Source organism: Apostichopus japonicus, chromosome 3 (assembly GCF_037975245.1).
Source record: "Apostichopus japonicus isolate 1M-3 chromosome 3, ASM3797524v1, whole genome shotgun sequence".
In the NCBI taxonomy this organism is placed as follows: domain Eukaryota; kingdom Metazoa; phylum Echinodermata; class Holothuroidea; order Aspidochirotida; family Stichopodidae; genus Apostichopus; species Apostichopus japonicus.
The window spans coordinates 10016293-10039607 of NC_092563.1; the positions used below are offsets into that span (position 1 = coordinate 10016293).

The 23315-nt window shown below is 36.1% G+C and overlaps 1 protein-coding gene across 2 annotated transcripts; it reads left to right on the plus strand.

Moving 5' to 3' along the window:
- Nucleotides 1-1542: 1542 nt before the first annotated feature.
- LOC139962764 (uncharacterized) lies at nt 1543-20568 on the plus strand. 2 transcript variants are annotated; one of them, XM_071963084.1, is made up of 3 exons: nt 1543-2234; nt 12226-13057; nt 15302-20568. In XM_071963084.1, the coding sequence occupies exons 1-3, from the start codon at nt 2174-2176 to the stop codon at nt 15570-15572; spliced, it is 1164 nt and encodes a 387-aa protein (XP_071819185.1). In that variant the 5' UTR covers nt 1543-2173; the 3' UTR covers nt 15573-20568. The 2 variants fall into 2 exon arrangements, with proteins under 2 accessions (XP_071819185.1, XP_071819178.1); XM_071963077.1 differs by having other exon boundaries at nt 1543-2119; nt 15302-20566.
- Nucleotides 20569-23315: the final 2747 nt, after the last annotated feature.

Below are 23315 nucleotides of genomic sequence, written 5' to 3' on the forward strand. Positions count from 1 at the left end.
GGTGAAGAGTTATTTGTCATTGTTAAGCTGTCCAGCCCATCCCATCCCAAAGGAAATGAAATAGACCTTCAACAGCAGTCTCTGTTGGTTATGTATCAGTTTTCTATGATATCTGGCACTGAAAGCTCGTAAACATTCAGCTGATTGGTTCCACTAGTCAAGTTTCATTTTCGAATATGGAAATTATACGTCAAACAGTTTGTGAAGTCTGCAATTTTTTTGTACGTGATTGCTACTAATGTGTGAAAAATAGTTTCAGTGCCACAGAATGCTTACAGTCGAGTAGAAAAATCATTCGAGAGAAAAAAAAGTGTTAACGAACTGCATATCTATGCAACAAACCTGTGTAGGTGAAGATGTCAAAGTTAGAGGGTTTGAGGTTTTGATCCTAGCAGGATCTTTTTCAAAGGCTTACTTATAAGAATAAACATCGTCTGAATCACTCATTAACCTTCAGTTTAGTGTAAACGTTAGATCGACTAACTTAGTTTGATCGACTGTGATATATTATATGAAATACCTCGCAGGTTTTGCTTTTAAGGTATGCCGTGGTTTTATTCAAACTATGCACGTTATCGATGGTGATGTCGATGCAGCTCTCAGCTGATTTTGTTAATATTGGGTACTGTTATCTCAATTTATTATTTATTTGTACCATAATCACGATATAAATCTATGTGATGTTAATGTGGATAACACAAGATAGTGCATTGAACAACGGATCATGACATCCAATATTGTTTATCTCGTGAATATTTTAAATAAAGTTTTAGGGGAATTAGCAAGTTTGTTTATCTTATGTGGAGAACACAAATGAATTATTTTAATAATTTTAGTCTGTAGCATCAGTTCGTTATTCTTACCACATATTTACCACAAACTTACCACATACTACATACAAACGTCTACATTTTTCTTTAATATTCTGGTTGTTTTTTTGCTTGTTTTTTTTTCTATACGAAGCTCTGTTGTTTCTTAGAAACTTGTCCAAAGTAAATATTTCCATTCACAGTCATTATGATGTAGGCCTACATTTGATCCATTTTCCTTTTCTCTGCCATTTTGGTTTCCTTTACATAATATTAGCCTGCATTTTCAATCCTTTCTAATGATGGGTTTATTTGTGTCTTTTGTAATCAGCAAGATGAAATCGAATGGACAATTATTCATATTATGCTATAAAGTTGACATGAAGTTGGTAGTCGGTCGGATTTCGACGTTGGCTTACTTGACTCTTTCAAGCTACAATAAGTGTTGCTATCCTCCGGGGTAGTCATTTATGTTATGACAACATCTTTCTGGTTCTGTGTGATTGTTTTAGATCGCACGGATACAGCAAATCACAAATGCAACCCGTGATGATTAAAGGATGGTAGTATATTATGACGTGTTTCCTATTGTATGCTGCTGCTGTGTATTGAGATGAGGGAACTCTCTGTCTCTCATCTTTGCCCTCTGCCTCTTGTCATCTCTCTCGTCCTGTTTTTGTCCTCTTCACCTCCTGCGATGCATCATCTACCTAAGATGAAACCATAGCAATCTTCCTCGTAATGGTAATTAAATCTCACTCCTCCATAGGAATGACTGGGAAACAGCCGCTAACCTTAACCCGTCTTCTGATTGGTTAATCATTCGCGGTTTTTAAAGTTCCTCCTACGCAGGAACCTGCTGCCTGCTCTACCACCAGTTACATGACGAATCCACCATAATGATTACTGTTAATTTCACTGTCTGCTGCTTGTGACGATGACGGTTTGACTATACTAAACAACCTTAGCACAGTTTCTGGTGAGTTACTGTCAGTAGTAGCATAGTGGAGACACTGCTTTCGTCAGCAACGGGTTGCACAAAGAAAATAATTCATTTCTCGATCGCCTTCTAGAACTGTTAATCTTAGTTGAAGTTAACATTTCAAGTTTCCTGTGACTTGTAAGTTTGGATTACCGTACCCAGATCGACTTTCTTAATCTTTTGTTTTAAAACTTTGGCAAACGACGGATTGAATAACAACTCAACATGCCACGCTCGTTTCTCATTCGGAAAATACCAACTGCAGATGGCAATGGTGAAAATGGAACTTCAAAATGGGACTGTTTTGCCGCGTGCTCACAAAGAACAGGTACGATAATTCACTGGTATTATTACATTTACTGTTTAATGTGTCATATGAAACATGCCGCTCAATAACATAGGCATTCAACGCCCAAAGTTTACGTTGGATAAATCACAGACGGGTAAGATCTTCAAACATTTATTATTATGTCCATATTTGTGGTTGTAGCGTATTTTGCACCCCTCACTTGAAGAACTTATCATCGACGTTTCTCACGTTTTGTGGTTAAATTACGCTTCTATCTGTTCCTTGAAATAAGCATCTGAGTGTAACGTTGCTATTATATGGATACCTTACACTGGCTCTTTGGATGTTCATAGGTGTTTCTTATATGCAGATATTACGAAAGTAAGACATCCGAAGATCACATTTTATATCATATATGATACATCAATTATAATCGTCCTATAAGTAAGGAAGGGTAGAGTAGGCAACTAAATATAACGAAAGTTACACGTCACAAAATCTTGGGAAATGTCGGTGTTACATCCATTTATTATTTGGAAGTTTCGAAACTTATCGAATTATCGGGTATATGAAAGATATGAGATTGGATTGCCTGAGTGGCACTATTTTTGCTGATGAAAATGATCCAGTAGTAATGAATGTACATCTCTAGGTTAAAAAAAAATCAGAGGAGGCAGAATCGTACTCCTGCCCCCCCCCCCCCGCTCCCCTCTTTTCATAGTGAAGTCCGCTGCTCTACTGCCTTCTTGCATGTTCCTACGCATGTGTATCATATCAAAGTTAAGAGCAAGATTGAGTTCGCGTCCAATATACTTAAGTTTTAGTTGTCTTGTTTGACATTCAGAAGTATTCCTCAAGTCCTTGGGTTAACCTTCACAGAACGGTCATAGTAAGAACAACATATGTAAAGTAAATTATACTGTAGATCAATAATATCTGACTCCTGGCGCTCTCATTAACTATATAGTCTTTTATGACAATGTATCTCTAAAGTGTGTGTGTGTGGGGGGGGGGGGGGGGGGGGGGCGAGGGCTCTCTCCTGGAGCAGGGAGAGGACCTCCAGCTGGGGCTCCTTTACCCTAGTTATAAGAGATCATCCCTCACCTCATTTAAACGACCACGGAATTCACACTTTGAGTAGATGCTAGTCATCAATATTGGCCCCGAATATGATAAACTTTGGGGCCAATACTGACGACCTACAAAGACTTATTTGTGCAATATTAATATAGAAGGTAACATTAAACGGACCACCATTGTTCATTAAAGGTGACACATCAATCCAGCATGTAACTAATTTAACTGGATTAATTTTACCAAGTCCGTGTAAATAAATCACGTTAATAACTGATCATTCACGTTAGAAAAAAATTACTATAAGAACTATAATCAAAATTAAAAACCAATAAAGACAAAAAAACTAATGCAGATATCTTGGAGCTCGCACCTTATTTTCAGTAAATGATGCAAACCAATATTTTCATATTCTAATTACATTCCAAATATGTATAACATAACTACAGGGATGCAGCCCCACCCCCAGAAAAATGTGTGCTTGCGCCCCTGGGTGACTGCCTATAGTTTGAATGAAAATAACGTTTTGGGCTTCATAATTCAAGTGTTTTATTCATAAGTTGATGTACCCGTTACAAATACGCACGAAACAATGTATACGTCGGTACATGTCTTGAAAATATAAAATTTGTTGATTCACTGAATTTTCATTCACTAAATTTAGTGGAAAATAGACTATAAGATGTTAATGTTAGTGAATGCACTACCTGGTCAAAATGAATAATGGATTTGTTAGGAATGGAATATTTTACGGGAATACCGTAGTCATTTAATTAACACTTAACAATGTCGTTATTCCTTAAAATTAAGCAGACGACACATAACTGGACTAAGGTAGAGATAGTAATTTAAAAAAAAAGTCGTTTCATAAGTCTTCAATAATTCACTGTCGGAATTTAAATCTTGCTCTTTCTTTCTTTTCAAGATAGGAACAACTCGTTCGAAAAGCCAGAATACACAATGAAAACGTTTGCACTGATATATAAAGTTAAAATATATCAGTTATTTCCGTACCCCACCCCACCCCCATCTCTCACCCCTCCAATTCGGCTACGATTGACTTTAGGAAAATATCAGCATAAATGCATTTCTCCACAATATGTTTGTTAATATTGCTGATTTATCGGGGACAAGTTTACATAATAAAGTCCATAAATTGATCATGCACGACATAAAGAAAACAGCAATTGCTGTTGTTTTGTAATTGTGTTGATGTGTACTTGCTCGTCATGAATAAAGATATGGCTATAGTTAGTCAAATCTTCTGAAGTACTTGAATGGGTATTGTAAATAAAGGTCAGCTTGGATAGTACGTAATTATGGTTAACTAATTCGTCCCCTCTGTGTCGCGTACTGACGAATGTTCCAAAATGATATATTACGGTCCAAATCATTCACTGACGAACAGGGGCGTAGCGAGCGGGGGGGGGGTGTGGGGGGGTGTCACACCCCCCCAATAATATGGTCGCTGTCGGCAAATTTTGGGTCTGTCGGCAAAAGGAGAAAAGGTGAAGAGAGCGGAAGGGGAAGAAAGAAGGAAAGCTGAATAGAGAAAAGGAGAACGGGAGCTTCTCCGTGCCAAATTTGACTTAAAATACGCACCAGATTGCATCTAAGGACGTTTCAAAACTAAAAATTTTCCAAAGGGGAGGGGTAGACCCCCTACCCTTAGACCCCTCCCCCATTTCAGTCACCACTTCCAGATCCGTCGGCAAATCAAATTTGACTTAAAATATGCACCAGATTGCATCTAAAGACGTTTCAAAACTAAAAATTTTCCAAAGGGGAGGGGGACACCCCCTCCCCTTAGACCCCTCCCCCATTTCAGTCACCACTTCCCGATCCGTCGGCAAATCAAATTCTCCACACCCCCCCAACAAAAAAACCTTCGCTACGCCCCTGCTGACGAATGTTCTGAATGTTCGATCACAAATAATATCTTTTAAGCAGTCTCCTAGATTTTAGTTACACACAACAAAATGATATTTCATGGCAGTTTAATGTAAAGGATGTAGAACAATATTAAGGGCATATAGATGTTTAAAAAAAATCATCACTAGTTATACAAAATATGATAATATGCAAAGTCGTCAGTACGCGAAACAAGGGACGAATTATTGCTAATTAAGACATAATTTCGAAAATGACATATGTTTGGCAAATATTCCTATGTAGTATAACGAAGTAGTACGTGAAACTTAACACAGACTTGTTTATGACGTCACATGCCCTTATACGATTATTATGCATCTTTCAACTCGGTGGTCTAAAAGATTATAGTCAATAACATTTCTTAGAAATGAATTCGAGTCGAAGATTTATCCGTGTCCTCCTCTAATTCGAAATACTACATCATCGGTAGGAATTCATGGCACGCGATTTCAGAGTTTTCGGACATGTTTCTGTGTGTGTCTTTGTATAGCCTATACTATACGGAAAATATGCTGAATATTGTGTATTTGTTTGTATTAAATGTCAGCGAACGTCACCAGCACGCAATTAAGTTAAGAAAGGAATCAAAAGAGCTATATATATTCATAAGATATATTTCAATAATTCACTCGCAATCAAAATTACCTCCTTTTTATTAAATTCAATACAGGATAATTAACTGATATTCAATGCTAAAAATGAAACCTTCAATCTTAATAGTGAATAAATATTTCGTCACATTTCTCAATGGCTTAGATCAGGAATTGTTCCATTTTAAAAATCAAGCAATTGTTGTTTTTTTATAGCGCGGCATAAGTCATACGCCCATGTCATTCAATACTGTATTGTTAAAACTGTTGCTAACACAGCATAAGTTCTATGGTCGTGTCATAGTTAATTTTGGAGCGTTTGTCATCGGCACCGTTCGCGGTGACTCATTCTTTCTTTGTGTTTAGCTCCCACTAATTGTTTTGCTAGATGTCTTCCTAACACAGAAGTATTGTTATGTTTCCCCTTTCTAAGTCCCCCGCCATTTAACCTCTCTCTCATCTGTGTGAGTTAACCAACATAGTCTTTCTTGAAGTCACCTACCGATGTCAAGTATATCCATTGTGAATTTAATATCGGCTCATTTGTAGGCATAGTTGGCAGTAAAAGTCATCAATTACTCCAGCATGTATAACACCTTTGTTGTAATAAGATAGCCCACTGATCAAGTGATCAATAGAGGAACAGACAAAAACGTTCAGGCTTATATAAAAACATGTTACGAATTTTATAATATAATATAATTTTTGAAAAACAATGTATACAAATCATAATATACATACATATATGCATGCGATAATTTATACAGACATAGCTACACACCCATATATATATACACAAACATATATATAGGCTACATACATATATATATATATATATATATATATATATATATATATATATATATATATATATATATATATATATATATATATATATATATATATATATATATATATATATATATATATATATATATATATATAAACTTTGGTTAAACAATGTTTCATTCAAGATGTGTAAATCGTATATTTTCGGGAGGCGAATAAAAGAAAAACGATTTAATATAATTTCTATTAACGCAACTTAATTTTATGTAAACTACCCTTTCTGTTTTCAAGATCACCATTATCTTGTAAATGATACATCTCACGTAGACGACCACAGTTCTACCTATAGCTTTCCCTAACAGTCCCATACATGTGTCAGTCAGCGGATGTTAGTGCATTTGTGTATTTTGATTAACTCCGCCAGCATGTCATCTGAGCTCCCTCTCTCACAGCAGTAAAGGCATCTCCTCCAACGAAGGTTGTTGGCCAAATATGGTGATGCCATATTGGGAAGGCTACCTGCGTGTGTGTGTATGTGCGTGCAGCAGCATATACGATATAGAGGGAAGACAGTGGTACTTATACAGGAAAACGGCGAACAAACGTTCTAACGGGGTAGTTAACGTGGTTTACTATACAGTCACTATGGCGATTGGAATGCTGTGCCTGATATCAAAACAGAGTTTGAAATGTAGGATTCTAAATGGTATGAAAAAGGGCAAGAGAGTAAAACGGTTTGGACGTAAGTAGAGGTGAATCAACCAGGGAGTTGTTCCTGAATCAACGATAAATTGTTTAGACCTTGTGTTTATGGGATAACATTCTTTAAATGTGGAAATACTGGATAACTATATAATAGGAAAAACGTTACGGACGAAGCTTGCGAAGCTCATATATGATCAGATATGGACTTTTGTGTTGATGTGAACCACGTTCAGAGATACATCATAGAATCTTGCATAGATATTTAAAATAAGAGTTATGAAATAATTTTACGAAAAGCAACTCCATGGCTGCTTTCAGGGGCGTAGCGAGCGGGGGGGTGTGGGGGGGGTGTCACACCCCCCCAATAATTTGGTCGCTGTCGGCAAATTTTGGGTCTGTCGGCAAAAGGAGAAAAGGTGAAGAGAGCGGAAGGGGAAGAAAGAAGGAAAGCTGAATAGAGAAAAGGGGAACGGGAGCTACTTCCGTGCCAAATTTGACTTAAAATATGCACCAGATTGCATCTAAGGACGTTTCAAAACTAAAAATTTTCCAAAGGGGGAGGGTTAGACCCCCTACCCTTAGACCCCTCCCCCATTTCAGTCACCACTTCCAGATCCGTCGGCAATCAAATTTGACTTAAAATATGCACCAGATTGCATCTAAGGACGTTTCAAAACTAAAAATTTTCCAAAGGGGAGGGGGACACCCCCTCCCCTTACACCCCTCCCCCATTTCAGTCACCACTTCCAGATCCGACGGCAAATCAAATTTGACTTAAAAAATATGCACCAGATTGCATCTAAGGACGTTTCAAAACTAAAAATTTTCCAAAGGGGAGGGAGACACCCCTCCCCCTTAGACCCCTCCCCCATTTCAGTCACCACTTCCAGATCCGTCGGCAAATCAAATTCTTCACACCCCCCCAACAAAAACCCCTTTGCTACGCCCCTGGCTGCTTTAGATTATGTTAAGTGCTTATTACGACATATTCAAACTTCTCAATCGGAACAGTGATAACCAAATACTTAATAACATTAATTTAATGAAATTCTACGATTTCTATACAATTTCCTACCCTTGAAGAGGAAAACAGTCCCTCAATAATTATCTATAACGTCTTACTACCATGAGACATGCTGTAAAATAAATTTTGATTCTCTTCTCGAAACACATCAGAGCTACAAAAAAAGAAGAAGGATTTTCAAAGGTCCTCATTCATAGATTGATTTGCCAATCATCTTGAAAAATTAATTAGTATTCCAGTTTTGTGAAGCAGTTTTGAAGGCTCGGAAATTTGTGTATCATAATATACTATGATCAATGTGTAAAAACAATAAAACACTGCTAGACATCTTTGCACAGTTTGTATAGCAATTTGACCATTTTGCATAGTAGTTTAAGATGCAACACTGAATAAATTATTTCCTGTCGTGTATATGTGAGAAAGTATAGACCTGTTTAAGACGAAATTATATCATCTTATCCTTATAAAAGGAAGACGTGTGTATTAGTACTTGGTTCTTTATACACATTTAAGGAGTGCCTATAAAGATGCGAATGTTCAAGGACATCTTTACGATACACTTTACCTTACACAATCAACTTATCATGTCTTATCAGGACTTCAAGTTCAGATGAATTGTACCAGTTATGTTTACGTATTTTGCGTCTTTGCCAGTCAGTCAATCTAAAGACCTCGATAAACATAATATTCCATGTATTGAGTTAGATATTATATGACATACTATAACCAGGGACTTTGCTCTCCTAATCACCATCTACTCTGCACGTCCCATCACGTTAATGTGCAGCAGCCGTCTATACTCTTCCCCCATATCATATAATCCACTTGCTTCTACCGCGCTCCTGTGCCCATATAAGGCCAAATGATTGCGAGCACTGTGTCTGTGTGTGTGTGCTATCATCATTCTTCCAGTACCTTCGCTCGCAAAGTCGTGCGGTGAGCCTACCAAGTTAGCGATGTTGCTAACACAACAGTCACGATGTCTCAATTAAATTAGCCTGCTTCGAGCCAGACTTGTCTTTCTTGTTCACGAAATCCCGGGGGCTAGATAGGAATTCCTCTTCTTCCTATGGGAAGATATATCTACTTTAGATAACAACGGAGTTAGCAGCAAGGTTGACTGTTTGTGTCTAGGCAAAGGTCTTAACCTGTTGAGTTTTCTTATCTTGGTTAAGTCTGTCAGTACCATTGTGGATATAGGCCTGTGATATCATCAGTCTCGAAAATACTGTAGGGAAAGGAAGAATTGTCATAGGATATATTGATACAGTGAAGAAACGATGCAATTTAAATGTGAATATATTATTAGAAGTTAAGATGCCAATGCTTTTTAAAATATTATTCTACAACCTCTGTTTCCCCCCCCCCCCCCACCCTCGAAAACATGTTACTTAATGCTCGTGACATGTCCTTATAGTTAAGCAAAATATATATTAAAATTTAAAGACTAAAAAGCTAAAAAGTCGCATGATCATGTTTTAAGTTCACATCCCATTGATCCGTAGTAGTTTTTGACTTTTTCATTCCTCGAAATTCCTATAAACATTTGAAATGTTGCTGAAACACCGAATTCACTCAATAGTTTATTTGGACATTTGGTTACCCTTACATGTCTTTACCACCCTACCTTACTTGTATTGCAACATACTTAATACCACACTAATCCTAAAGTTGATATTAAGTATTCGAATTTATGACATAAAATGTTGCAATTTCATGGAATAAGTCGAAATAGCCATATCATCATTGTGGACATTAAGTGGATGTTTGATATGAAAAGTAAACATTTGAAACAAAAAGTGATAATTATAATATAAAAAAACTGAAATTTTGAGGAACGAGTTGGAATTTTGAGCTGGCATAGTCGAAATTACCAGCAAAAAGTCAAATGTTGGAGAATATAGACAAAAATTTGAAATAAAATAGTCGAAATCTTGAGATAAACATTTTTCAATTGTTTTTTTTTTTGTACGAAAGAATTCACGAAAATTAGAATTGCGTCATTACAGGTTGAACGAGATTGAAAAAAATGAGGAAGAAGAAAAAAACGAAATTTTGAGATACATTAGTCGAATATTTACTATAAAATGTTGAAAGTTTTGTACCATCTGCAAGAGCCATCGAAACATCAACAATATTGATATTAGTTGGGTGAATTAACCTCCGGGTATTTCCCCTCTGCCCCACTTTTTGGAAGCTACCTATCTACGCCACTGTCATTTGTCCCCCCCCCCCCCACCCCACATACACAAATAAATACGTCAAAATGGGCTCCACCCTCCCAGTTATTATGAGCTTGTAGAAGGTTCGGTAGAAGCAAAAACGGAAAAGGAAATCATACAGTTTTACACAAAAATGGACTGTATTTTTATGTACACGTAATTGTTGTTGTCTAAAACGGAAACTTAAGAAAACAGATATGTGATGGATGAATTATTTCCCAGAACACTGTAGCGGCTTTTATATATTCTAAGGCACTATCTTTGAAGATCTATTCCGTGCTTTAAAACAATTTTTCAAGGCTTGTAGAAAGTTTAAATATGTTTAGGTTTATCTATATTTTATGTTATTATTATTATTATTATTATTATTATAATTATTATAATTATTATTATTATTATTATTATTATTATTATTATTATTATTATTATTATTATTATTATTATTATTATTATTATTATTATTATTATTATTATTATTATTATTATTATTATTATTATTATTATTATTATTAATATTATTATTTCTGTACAAACAATCGGACCACCCAAAAAATTAAGAAGCATTTAGCGTTTACTGAATTGCAAAATAACAAGAAATAAATAATTAAATCCCTCTAAAGACCTCAATGATAGGAAGCAGGACACTTCGCCCAACAACCATTTCGCCCAACTGCCATTTCGCCCAACCTTACCACTTCGCCCAACCAGCCTGGTCATTTCGCCCAACCAGCCTGGTCATTTCGCCCAACCAGCCTGGTCATTTCGCCCAACCAGCCTGGTCATTTCGCCCAACCAGTCTGGTCATTTCGCCCAACCTTGATTAAATATGATATTACAAAAGTAAACGTTAGGGAATTGTTAACGTTACGGGATACGAACAGAGTATTAAGAAACTTGAAGTCGTGGTTAAATTGATTACATAAGTATGTGATTACATATGTGGTTACATTGATAAAGTGGTTACATTTATTAAATATAGTAATTCAATAAAACGGACGGGTTTTATATATTTTTCTCAATTTAATAAGGAAACGTTCGGGAATTGTTAGTCAGTAGGATGGATCAGTGTTTTAGGGGTTAGGTTTGATAGGTTTTCATGAAGACTGATTCCCCTGTGTTTGTATAATAATATAACTTCCATTGTATGCGTAAACGCCTAAAGTAGTGTAATCCTCCCATTATACCCGAAATAACTGCTCAGACTCCGATCGATATCGAGCGGACCTCACTTTTTTATTTACCTATTACGAAGTAACCTAACCCAAAATAAATCAAATTGAACTAGTGGAAGAGAAAAAGTAATATTATTCTGACTGAATATTAGTAAAAATAAGGTTGGGCGAAATGACCAACACGGTTGGGCGAAATGACCATGCTGGTTGGGCGAAATGACTATGATGGTTGGGCGAAATGACCATGCTGGTTGGGCGAAATGACCAGGCTGGTTGGGCGAAACGACCAGGCTGGTTGGGCGAAATGGCAGTTGGGCGAAATGGTTGTTGGGCGAAGTGACTAGAAAGCCAATGATATACCAAGGCAGTGAATGTCGCCAAAGTTGAAGTTAGGTTTGGTTTATGAGGAGAGGAGGGCCCGAGGGAACAGCATGTGAAACAAACGATGTAGTGGTTTTTGGCTTTTCGTTTGGCTTATAAGCAACGTGAAATGCTTCTGATCATAAGCGCCAGGTATGTCACGCCCTCCTCCAAATAGCCGATGATCCTGTTATTGTTCTTTACATATCACCTCAGTTATTAAGAATTACTTAATGTCCCAATCTTTTGATATTCTTCTGTTTGTTTTCTCTTGCAGACACAGACCGGAATGAGCCAAGTCCTTTAAATCTTCAAAAATGTTTGAAATCGAGCAGTGAATTAGCCCCGAGGGTATTTCAGTTTCATTCGATGCAAATTCCTCGCAATAAGGAAACCGACTGGCATGGAACTACATCACAGGCATCTGATCAAATCGATGAAATTTCACCAGAGAATCTGTCCAGTACATTACCCGTAATAGCACCGTCTGCCTCTACTTTCCCTAATCAAGGCCTGTTTTATGTCGCGACGGACAGCGGCCTCATTCTTGTTCCAAGTTTTGCTACAGCGCCATCAATAAATGGCGGCCGCTACTCAGTTGAAGTTTCTCAGCTTACTGACCAACATGGACAGTTTTTGTTTCCATTGGATCCAAAATCAATCGCTGTTACATCTACTGATCATGAGACACAGAATGCTAAACAGAAAAAACAATCGAAAGATTCGTATCAAATGACCTCACTGAGTGCATATCTGCATAACAATGATTTATCTAAAGAAATTACAAATAGTGGCCACGTGATGCCCGACTCGCCTCAGGAAGTCCCACTGAATCTGTCCATGTCCACAAATACACAGCGTTCCCGTCAATCCAACGGGTCTTCAGATCTTAAGGAAGTTCTCAATGTGCCTTCACCACGAACATCTAATCCTCAAGCCCAGACTCTACACGGTTACGAATGCACCGAATGTGGTAAAACGTACAGTACATCAAGTAACTTAGCACGCCACAGACAAACACATCGCAGCGTCAATGACCAGAAAGCGAGGAAATGTCCTCACTGTGACAAGGTTTACGTGTCGATGCCAGCACTCAGTATGCATATCAGGTAAGATCGCTTATTCATGTCCCAAACATTAACACAATAATGAAACGTGATACCTTGTTATCTTTATCTGGACCTGAGATGTCCATCGCTGTATCGTTTGTACAATGTGCTGTGGGTATTGACCGCAGCTATATGTACTGACTGTACACTAGTGTCTAATTACCGAAAGTAGCAAGCTGTGTGCGTATTTCCTGGGATCGATGGTAGTGTCTAACACTCCTGTAACACCTCATTCGAAACTAGGTCAGATTACCGGCATTAGACGTTTATTTTTGCGCGAGTCTTCACACCCTTTAATGTGTTAAGCCAATTACCCCTCCCACATGATACCAATAAATCAAGTATTGTTTAAAATCACCGGAGTACGGCTGAAGGGGGGGGGGGGCTACTCCCACTGATAATAAACGTGTCCATACTGAATGCAACATGAATGTAGACAGCTTCTCTAGTAAGTAATGAAGGACAACTTCAAGCTTTAAAACATTTGAAACATTCGGTATCTACAAAGCAAAGGTTTGTTTATGTTTGTACTGTCATTTGTGATAACGGTAGCAAATGTCTCATATAGTAGCTTACACTTACTTATTGTTCGAATATAGCGCTCCTCAGCTTCTCTTTGTGGATCAGAAGAAAGATATAGCTATCGGAAATAGTCTTAGTTTCTCAAATTGTCTGCTTACAAAGTAAGTTGCATATTAAGAATATGTTGTTCTGATGCACATACCAAAGCTAACCCAACAGAGGGCGCTCATCGGGAATAGCTAATTTTTAAATTTTTTTTATAAAGCAAATGCCACACAACTTGTACACAACAATATTCACATCAATATGGTTTTGGCGAAGCGTATTAATAAGTGCAAAGGTTTCTAAGTAACTTAAAATTGGTGTATTTGTAGTTTTCTATTGATTACTTTTTAGTAATTGGGTGTGTCTGAACAATCCAAGTTGTATAAGGGTTATCCTTTTTGTATGGGCTAAAGTTGCAAACCAAAATGTGGTACTCATGGGGAAGGAAAACGAGCCTACTCGCCGCAACTACACTACATAAATCAATTTTCATTATGATGGTTTTGCCTACATTGTCTGTGTCGTAGTCTTGTAAATCACTACTCGGGTGAAGCTTCACTATTGGAGAAAAGTTTCGTGATTAGTTCACGATGACGTCATCAAAGATGTGGTTCAGAGTATTACATCACACAGGGTCTAACTACTTGCATAGACGTTTGAATCACAAACAACATGCTACTTGCTTACCCTGCAGGTGTTTCAGTAGAAGAGAAAGATAGTGTACATAATAGTTGTTGATATCATTACAACCTAACGGCTGATATCATATCTCGTAGTATATACTCAACACAGCAATATATGACACAGTGATAACACAGGGTATAGGCATGTTATCACAGGATATAGGCATGATAACACAGGGCAAAGGCATGACAATCACAGGGTATTGGCATGATAACACAGGGCATAGGCAAGATGACACAGTGGATAGGCATGATAACACAGGGCATAGGCAAGATGACACTGCATATGCATGATTACACAGTCTATAGGCATGATAACACAGTGTATAGGCATGATAACACAGGGCATATGGATGATAGCACAGGGCACAGTGTATAGGCATGATAACACAGGGCATAGGCAAGATGACACAGTGGATAGGCATGATAACACAGGGCATAGGCAAGATGACACTGCATATGCATGATTACACAGTCTATAGGCATGATAACACAGTGTATAGGCATGATCACACAGTGTATAGGCATGATAACACAGGCCATATGGATGATAACACAGTGTATAGGCATGATAACACATTGCATAGGCATGATAACACTGTGTATATGCATGGTAACACAGGGCATAGGCATGACAATCACAGGGCATAGGCAAGATGACACCTGTAGGGTATAGGCATGATTACACAGGGCATAGGCATGATAGCACAGTGTATAGGCATAATAACACAGGGTACTATAGTAGTTGCACTTACCAGTGACAATGAACAATTATAGCTAAACGTAATGCACGACCGAAAATTTATGAATCGAAAAAACATCTTTTTATGTTGTTGTTTTGGGGTTTTCTTGAGAAGAGGGGGGGGGGGGCGGGTTGGTATTTGTTTTCGTTTTTACAGTCTTGAACCACCACTACTAGTTAGACGAACCGTCAGTGTGGGTGCCCTTAACTTCTAGTTCTTATCAATTATATTTCATATCGATTTCATTTCAGAACTCACAAGCTGGGATGCAAGTGCCACATTTGCGGTAAGTGCTTTAGTAGACCGTGGCTGCTGCAAGGACACATACGGACACATACGGGGGAGAAACCGTTCACTTGTCCACAGTGTGGTAAGGCCTTCGCTGACAAGTCGAATTTGAGGGCGCACATCCAAACCCACTCTACAGTCAAACCTTTCGTATGTCAGAAGTGTAAGAAAGCATTTGCATTGAAGAGTTACTTATACAAGCACGTGGAATCTGCGTGTTACAGGGACACGTGAATTCCACAAGGTCAAAGTCACTTTGAGATAGGGTGTCATTGTACAATATTTGGCCAATTTGCATGAAATCTTCATGTACTGAATCTATATTATCGTCTATACAATCCAAGAATCTTTCTTATTATATTTATTGATGCCTCAACTGAGCACAACGTTTCTTTCTCCCTGAGCAATATTTTATTTGCAAATACAACGACTTAAATTATAGATAAAATATAAATAATAAGGTACAATGTTCAGCTGTTTACATGGTGATAGAACACTACATCCGATCGAGTCCTAGCCAACTTATGGAGAAGGAGTTCGTGTGCCTCCCACTAACTATACAAAACCATGCACTAAAGTTGCATATAACTCGCTTCCTGTATAGTCATATATATAGTCTTAATTGGCGTGATACCTTCATTACCAAATACAATCTTTTACGGACTAAAGGTGCAATTTCCTCCCTCAGCCGGAGAGCCAAAGTTGGCAATCTATAGTAGAGAATATGTACATAGAGCAATACATAGAGCAATACATGGAGCAATACATAGAGCAATACATAGAGTAATACATAGAGTAATTTCAAGTTATGCCTTAAAATATTGATGATGGTTAATCTTTATAATGTATTAGTGAACAAGGTTAATATTTGTTCTAATTTCTGGAGTGATGGTGTGGTGGGGTGGGTTGGAGGGGGGGGGGTGTGACATGTGTATTGTCGACGCTCCACTATAGTTAAGTCTTCCCTCTATATAGCAAAATAATTGCAATGTCCGTCCAAATTTTTCAGATGTCCAAGGGTATCTGATAATGCATTTGTTTCTTTTACAAAACAAATTCAACTCGCAAAGTTGTCTCTTTTAAGACGCGTTTAATGATCGACCGATGGATGAATCAACCAGAATCTTATTTAGACAATCACCACTCTCTAATTATACCGGCTCGTACAACTAGCTACGAATATATAATATTATACATGGTTATAATTAATCAATTACTTCGTAAATGCTAATCAGTTAATTTCTTTACTGCAGGCTGTTAAATCCCTCGGAAATTCATTCCCAATACAAACATTACATTCAACTTATTTTGTATGTTTTTATTGAAACATTTTCCCAATTTCTCATATATTTTTTAATGTGATACTATTATGCAACAAATGAATACAAAAATCAATTGTTTATTTAACAGATATGATATTAATATATATGTGCCTTTGTTCATGTCAGGTCACGTGATAAAAAACCGATGCCTTTAGACCGACACCTTCAGTATAAGATATGCAGTTAATCTAATTGTAGAATAGTGAATATGACTGGAGCAGGAGAATTCATGCTTGTTATCATCCCCTGTTTCATTGTTGTGTGTTTATTCGTGTTTGTGTTTGTGTTTACATTGTGCATGAAGTTACATTATTAATTAAGTGCCTAATAATTGCAACTGCAAGTAATAATGACTAACAATAAAAATAACTTGATATATGCATTATTCTTCTTTATATTTGATGCCAACTGACAATATTATTTTTCTCTATGGAAACTTGGTAGATACAATAAAATGCAATATTTATATCTTATAAACTATATTGAAGATTCTGTTTTAATATTTATATCATATACAGTTATGTAGTTTTACTATTTAATTAATATAATAATGGATACATTATGCCTTTGCTCTATTTCATGAAATACAGATGATAAATGCTCAATGTAAATTGTTGACAAATCTTGCCTTACAGAAAATTACAATACGTATCAATATACAATAAATTTACCTATTTTAAGAATTTCATCTGATGCATCTACAATTATCGATAAAGGATACGATATTTATCAGGGCTGAATCTGTTTATACATGTTTAAATTGACAAGTCTGATGCGGTTGAAACTGTAAATACTGTTGTAATTATTAATATGTTTATTTTAACGTTATGCATGCCAGGTGCCACTTCGGTAGTACTTGAATAATGTTTGTACAAACAGCGGGACATTGTGCAGTTGACTTATGGTTACGCTTGTCTGAAGAAGGAGGAGTTGAGGGGGAGTTGAAGGGGAATGAACTTTTCTGTTTCGTTTGTGAGTTTTGGTTGCTGCGCATGGCTAACAATACGTATGTTCACATCTCTTTGTAAGATTTTCTTCTTTCGAAGTGGTTTCCAGATATAACTGCATGGGATATAGATTAATACAAATGAGGTAGCTAGGATAAGTAAGGTTTGATAGGACCATGCCTGCTGAATAACTGCTCTACAAAACCTCTGCTGGGAAAGACAGGCAATTGTCATCTAAAATTAGTGGTAGTGCAAAAGTACTTATTGTTAGTGGCAATGCATGTGCCTATAGGTTGTTTCTAACCATGCATCATTCTGTTACACCTGGCATGCAATACTACTCAGTCTTTAGAGATCCAGACGGTAACATCAGTCTGTAAATACTAACCGTTCAGTTTAAACGAATGTGGATACCTTTTAATGTCATTACAAATATTCTAATGTCGTTTGTTTCGTTACAAATCTCTTGGGTACACACTGAATTACTATGTATGCTGATAGTTCTTGCAGGAAAAAAATTCAGATTGATGGTATGAAAGCCACTGTAAACATCAACCAAATATAATTAACCATGAGAACAACTTGTTAGAATCGACTGGACTAGAGGGTTCCAACTGATATTGATATCGCGGGTTGCAGCTTACATGATAATACATCGTGATTTGTTGTGAGGTATACATTGCTCACCAATATACTGGACTACTGAGATCATTACGTCATCTCCTCAGTCCAAGACCAAATTCGATATGTATTGTTGTTGGACATAATGTCAAACACACAAATACAAATGTATGACTATTAAACATCCAGCTTGAATAATTAATTGATTCAATTGGGGGGGGGGGGGGATACAAAGCAAGAATCGTCTTCCTCTATATATACTTAAAACAATATTTTGTCTCTCTTGGTGTTTTTTAATATTTAAATGTTTGCTCCTTCTTCTTCTTCATCCATTCGCTGTATATATTTGGACTTTTGGTCAGTATTTCTTGCTATCGTTTCTTTTTAACGTTGGAACACTTATGGTGCAATGTAATATACAATTTCAGTAAACAAAATCATTCTAAATAATCGTTTTCTTTTGTTTTTATCATAGTATGGAAAATGGATTACTATGTATGCTGATAGTTCTTGCAGGAAAAAAATATTAGATTGACAGTTTGAAAGACACTGTAAACATCAACCAAATATAATTAAACCATTAGAAGAACTTGTTAGAATCGACTGGACTAGAGGGTTCCAACTGATATTGATATCGCGGGTTGCAGCTTACATGACAATAAATCGTGATTTGTTGTTAGGTATATTGCTCACCAATCTACTGCTGGACTACTGAGATCATTACGTCATCTCCTCAGTCCAAGACCAAATTCGATATGTATTGTTGTTGGACATTATGTCATACACACAGATTTATATCATGATATTAGCGTATATGACTATTAAACATCCAGCTTGAATAATTAATTGATTCAATGGGGAAATACAAAGCAAGAATCGTCTTCCTCTATCTATACTTATTAAACAATATGTTGTCTATCTTGGTGTTTTTTAATATTTAAATGTTTGCTCCTTCTTCTTCTTCATCCATTCGCTGTATATATTTGGACTTTTGGTCAGTATTTCTTGCTTTCGTTTCTTTTTAACGTTGAAACACTTCTGGTGCAATGTAATATACAATTTCAGTAAAAAAATCATTCTAAATAATCGTTTTCTTTCGTTTTTAGAATAGTATGGAAAATGGACAACCGAGACATTGTTTTTTTCTTCCCGTTCAGCATCTCGAAAGATACTGTTTGCGAACCCTTCTGATCTCATGTCCTTGTCCTTATCTAAGTCCAATGCAATCACCACGTGACCGTACAAATTTATTATCCCTTCATTGAAAAATAATAATTGCACTAGTTACTAAATTGAAGATGTTGAGCTGAAAAATCTTGTTGTTAAATAGTTCAAGAGTTGCTGTAATTCGTGTTATCTCTTAGCTTTACCACTATGTACCTGTGTCCCATAGCTTTAGAGCCGTTGAGGCGACATGATGACACGACACAAGCTTTCCACAATTCACGATCGTCAGCTGTTCTTATGAGCTGGTTGAAGTCCATCCCAGTCCAGGTTTTTTAACCGGCCTACCTCTCCTTCGTACCCCATCTGTCCCTCCTTGCAATATAGTGTTTGCAAGGCTGTTCTTCTGTCTAATTACATGACCACATCACTGAAGTTTCCTTCTTTTCACCACTGAAAGGAAGGGTTCCTGCTCCCTTATGAAACTCTCCATTATTTGCCATTCTTGCTTGTTTGTGGTGTGCGTTGTGCGTTGTGCTTTGTGCGGTGTGCGGTGTGCGAAGTGTAATGGATGGTAATGGATCTGGAGAAGTCTCAAGTGAATGGTGACACTCAGAAAACATTAAGAGCTGTTACTTGGATTTAAATAGTTAACATTAGCTATTCTCTAAGTATGTGCTTCAAAACCAGTTCACTGATAATATGGCTTTGAATAATGTTTACGATCCTCATTATGCAGAGTAGATGGTAATTCCAATAGCACTGAGACTGCCCTTGTCTTTGACCATATTGACATCATATGGGTCAAAGAGACTGAGGACCTTGTCCAGCTCTTGGACCCGACATATGGTAAAGTGTTTCCTCAGCCTTCGAAGAGTGAAACCTGCTTGCCATCCATGGTTCATGGTCCATCCATAGTACTCGAATGATTATCTAAAAAGGAGCAAAATAGTTAACACTAATGGTGACATACACACAACATAAAGAGCTGTTACTTGGATTTAAATAGTTAACATGAATGGTGACATACACAGAACATAAGATCTGTAACTTGAATTTGAATAGTTAACATTAATGGTGACATACACAGAACATAAAGAGCTGTTACTTGGATTTACATAGTTAACATTAATGGTGACATACACAGAACATAAAGAGCTGTTACTTGGATTTACATAGTTATCATTAATGGTGACATACACAGAACATAAAGAGTTGTTACTTGGATTTACATAGTAACATTAATGGTGACATACACAGAACATTAAGAGTTGTTACTTGGATTTACATAGTTAACATTAATGGTGACATACACAGAACATAAAGAGTTGTTACTTGGATTTACATAGTTAACATTAATGGTGACATACACAGAACATAAAGAGCTGTTACTTGGATTTACATAGTTAACATTAATGGTGACATACACAGAACATTAAGAGTTGTTACTTGGATTTACATAGTTATCATTAATGGTGACATACACAGAACATAAAGAGTTGTTACTTGGATTTACATAGTTAACATTAATGGTGACATACACAGAACATAAAGAGCTGTTACTTGGATTTACATAGTTAACATTAATGGTGACATACACAGAACATAAAGAGTTGTTACTTGGATTTACATAGTTAACATTAATGGTGACATACACAGAACATTAAGAGTTGTTACTTGGATTTACATAGTTAACATTAATGGTGACATACACAGAACATAAAGAGTTGTTACTTGGATTTACATAGTTAACATTAATGGTGACATACACAGAACATTAAGAGTTGTTACTTGGATTTACATAGTTAACATTAATGGTGACATACACAGAACATTAAGAGTTGTTACTTGGATTTACATAGTTAACATAAATGGTGACATACACAGAACATTAAGAGTTGTTACTTGGATTTACATAGTTAACATTAATGGTGACATACACAGAACATAAAGAGCTGTTACTTGGATTTACATAGTTAACATTAATGGTGACATACACAGAACATTAAGAGTTGTTACTTGGATTTACATAGTTATCATTAATGGTGACATACACAGAACATAAAGAGTTGTTACTTGGATTTACATAGTTAACATTAATGGTGACATACACAGAACATAAAGAGCTGTTACTTGGATTTACATAGTTAACATTAATGGTGACATACACAGAACATAAAGAGTTGTTACTTGGATTTACATAGTTAACATTAATGGTGACATACACAGAACATTAAGAGTTGTTACTTGGATTTACATAGTTAACATTAATGGTGACATACACAGAACATAAAGAGTTGTTACTTGGATTTACATAGTTAACATTAATGGTGACATACACAGAACATTAAGAGTTGTTACTTGGATTTACATAGTTAACATTAATGGTGACATACACAGAACATTAAGAGTTGTTACTTGGATTTACATAGTTAACATAAATGGTGACATACACAGAACATTAAGAGTTGTTACTTGGATTTACATAGTTAACATTAATGGTGACATACACAGAACATAAAGAGTTGTTACTTGGATTTACATAGTTAACATTAATGGTGACATACACAGAACATTAAGAGTTGTTACTTGGATTTACATAGTTAACATTAATGGTGACATACACAGAACATTAAGAGTTGTTACTTGGATTTACATAGTTAACATAAATGGTGACATACACAGAACATTAAGAGTTGTTACTTGGATTTACATAGTTAACATTAATGGTGACATACACAGAACATAAAGAGCTGTTACTTGGATTTACATAGTTATCATTAATGGTGACATACACAGAACATTAAGAGTTGTTACTTGGATTTACATAGTTAACATTAATGGTGACATACACAGAACATAAAGAGCTGTTACTTGGATTTACATAGTTATCATTAATGGTGACATACACAGAACATTAAGAGTTGTTACTTGGATTTACATAGTTAACATTAATGGTGACATACACAGAACATAAAGAGCTGTTACTTGGATTTACATAGTTATCATTAATGGTGACATACACAGAACATTAAGAGTTGTTACTTGGATTTACATAGTTAACATTAATGGTGACATACACAGAACATTAAGAGTTGTTACTTGGATTTACATAGTTAACATAAATGGTGACATATACAGAACATTAAGAGTTGTTACTTGGATTTACATAGTTAACATTAATGGTGACATACACAGAACATAAAGAGTTGTTACTTGGATTTACATAGTTATCATTAATGGTGACATACACAGAACATTAAGAGTTGTTACTTGGATTTACATAGTTAACATTAATGGTGACATACACAGAACATAAAGAGCTGTTACTTGGATTTACATAGTTATCATTAATGGTGACATACACAGAACATTAAGAGTTGTTACTTGGATTTACATAGTTAACATTAATGGTGACATACACAGAACATAAAGAGCTGTTACTTGGATTTACATAGTTATCATTAATGGTGACATACACAGAACATAAAGAGTTGTTACTTGGATTTACATAGTAACATTAATGGTGACATACACAGAACATTAAGAGTTGTTACTTGGATTTACATAGTAACATTAATGGTGACATACACAGAACATAAAGAGTTGTTACTTGGATTTACATAGTTATCATTAATGGTGACATACACAGAACATTAAGAGTTGTTACTTGGATTTACATAGTAACATTAATGGTGACATACACAGAACATAAAGAGTTGTTACTTGGATTTACATAGTTAACATTAATGGTGACATACACAGAACATTTAGAGTTGTTACTTGGATTTACATAGTAACATTAATGGTGACATACACAGAACATTAAGAGTTGTTACTTGGATTTACATAGTTAACATTAATGGTGACATACACAGAACATTAAGAGTTGTTACTTGGATTTACATAGTTAACATTAATGG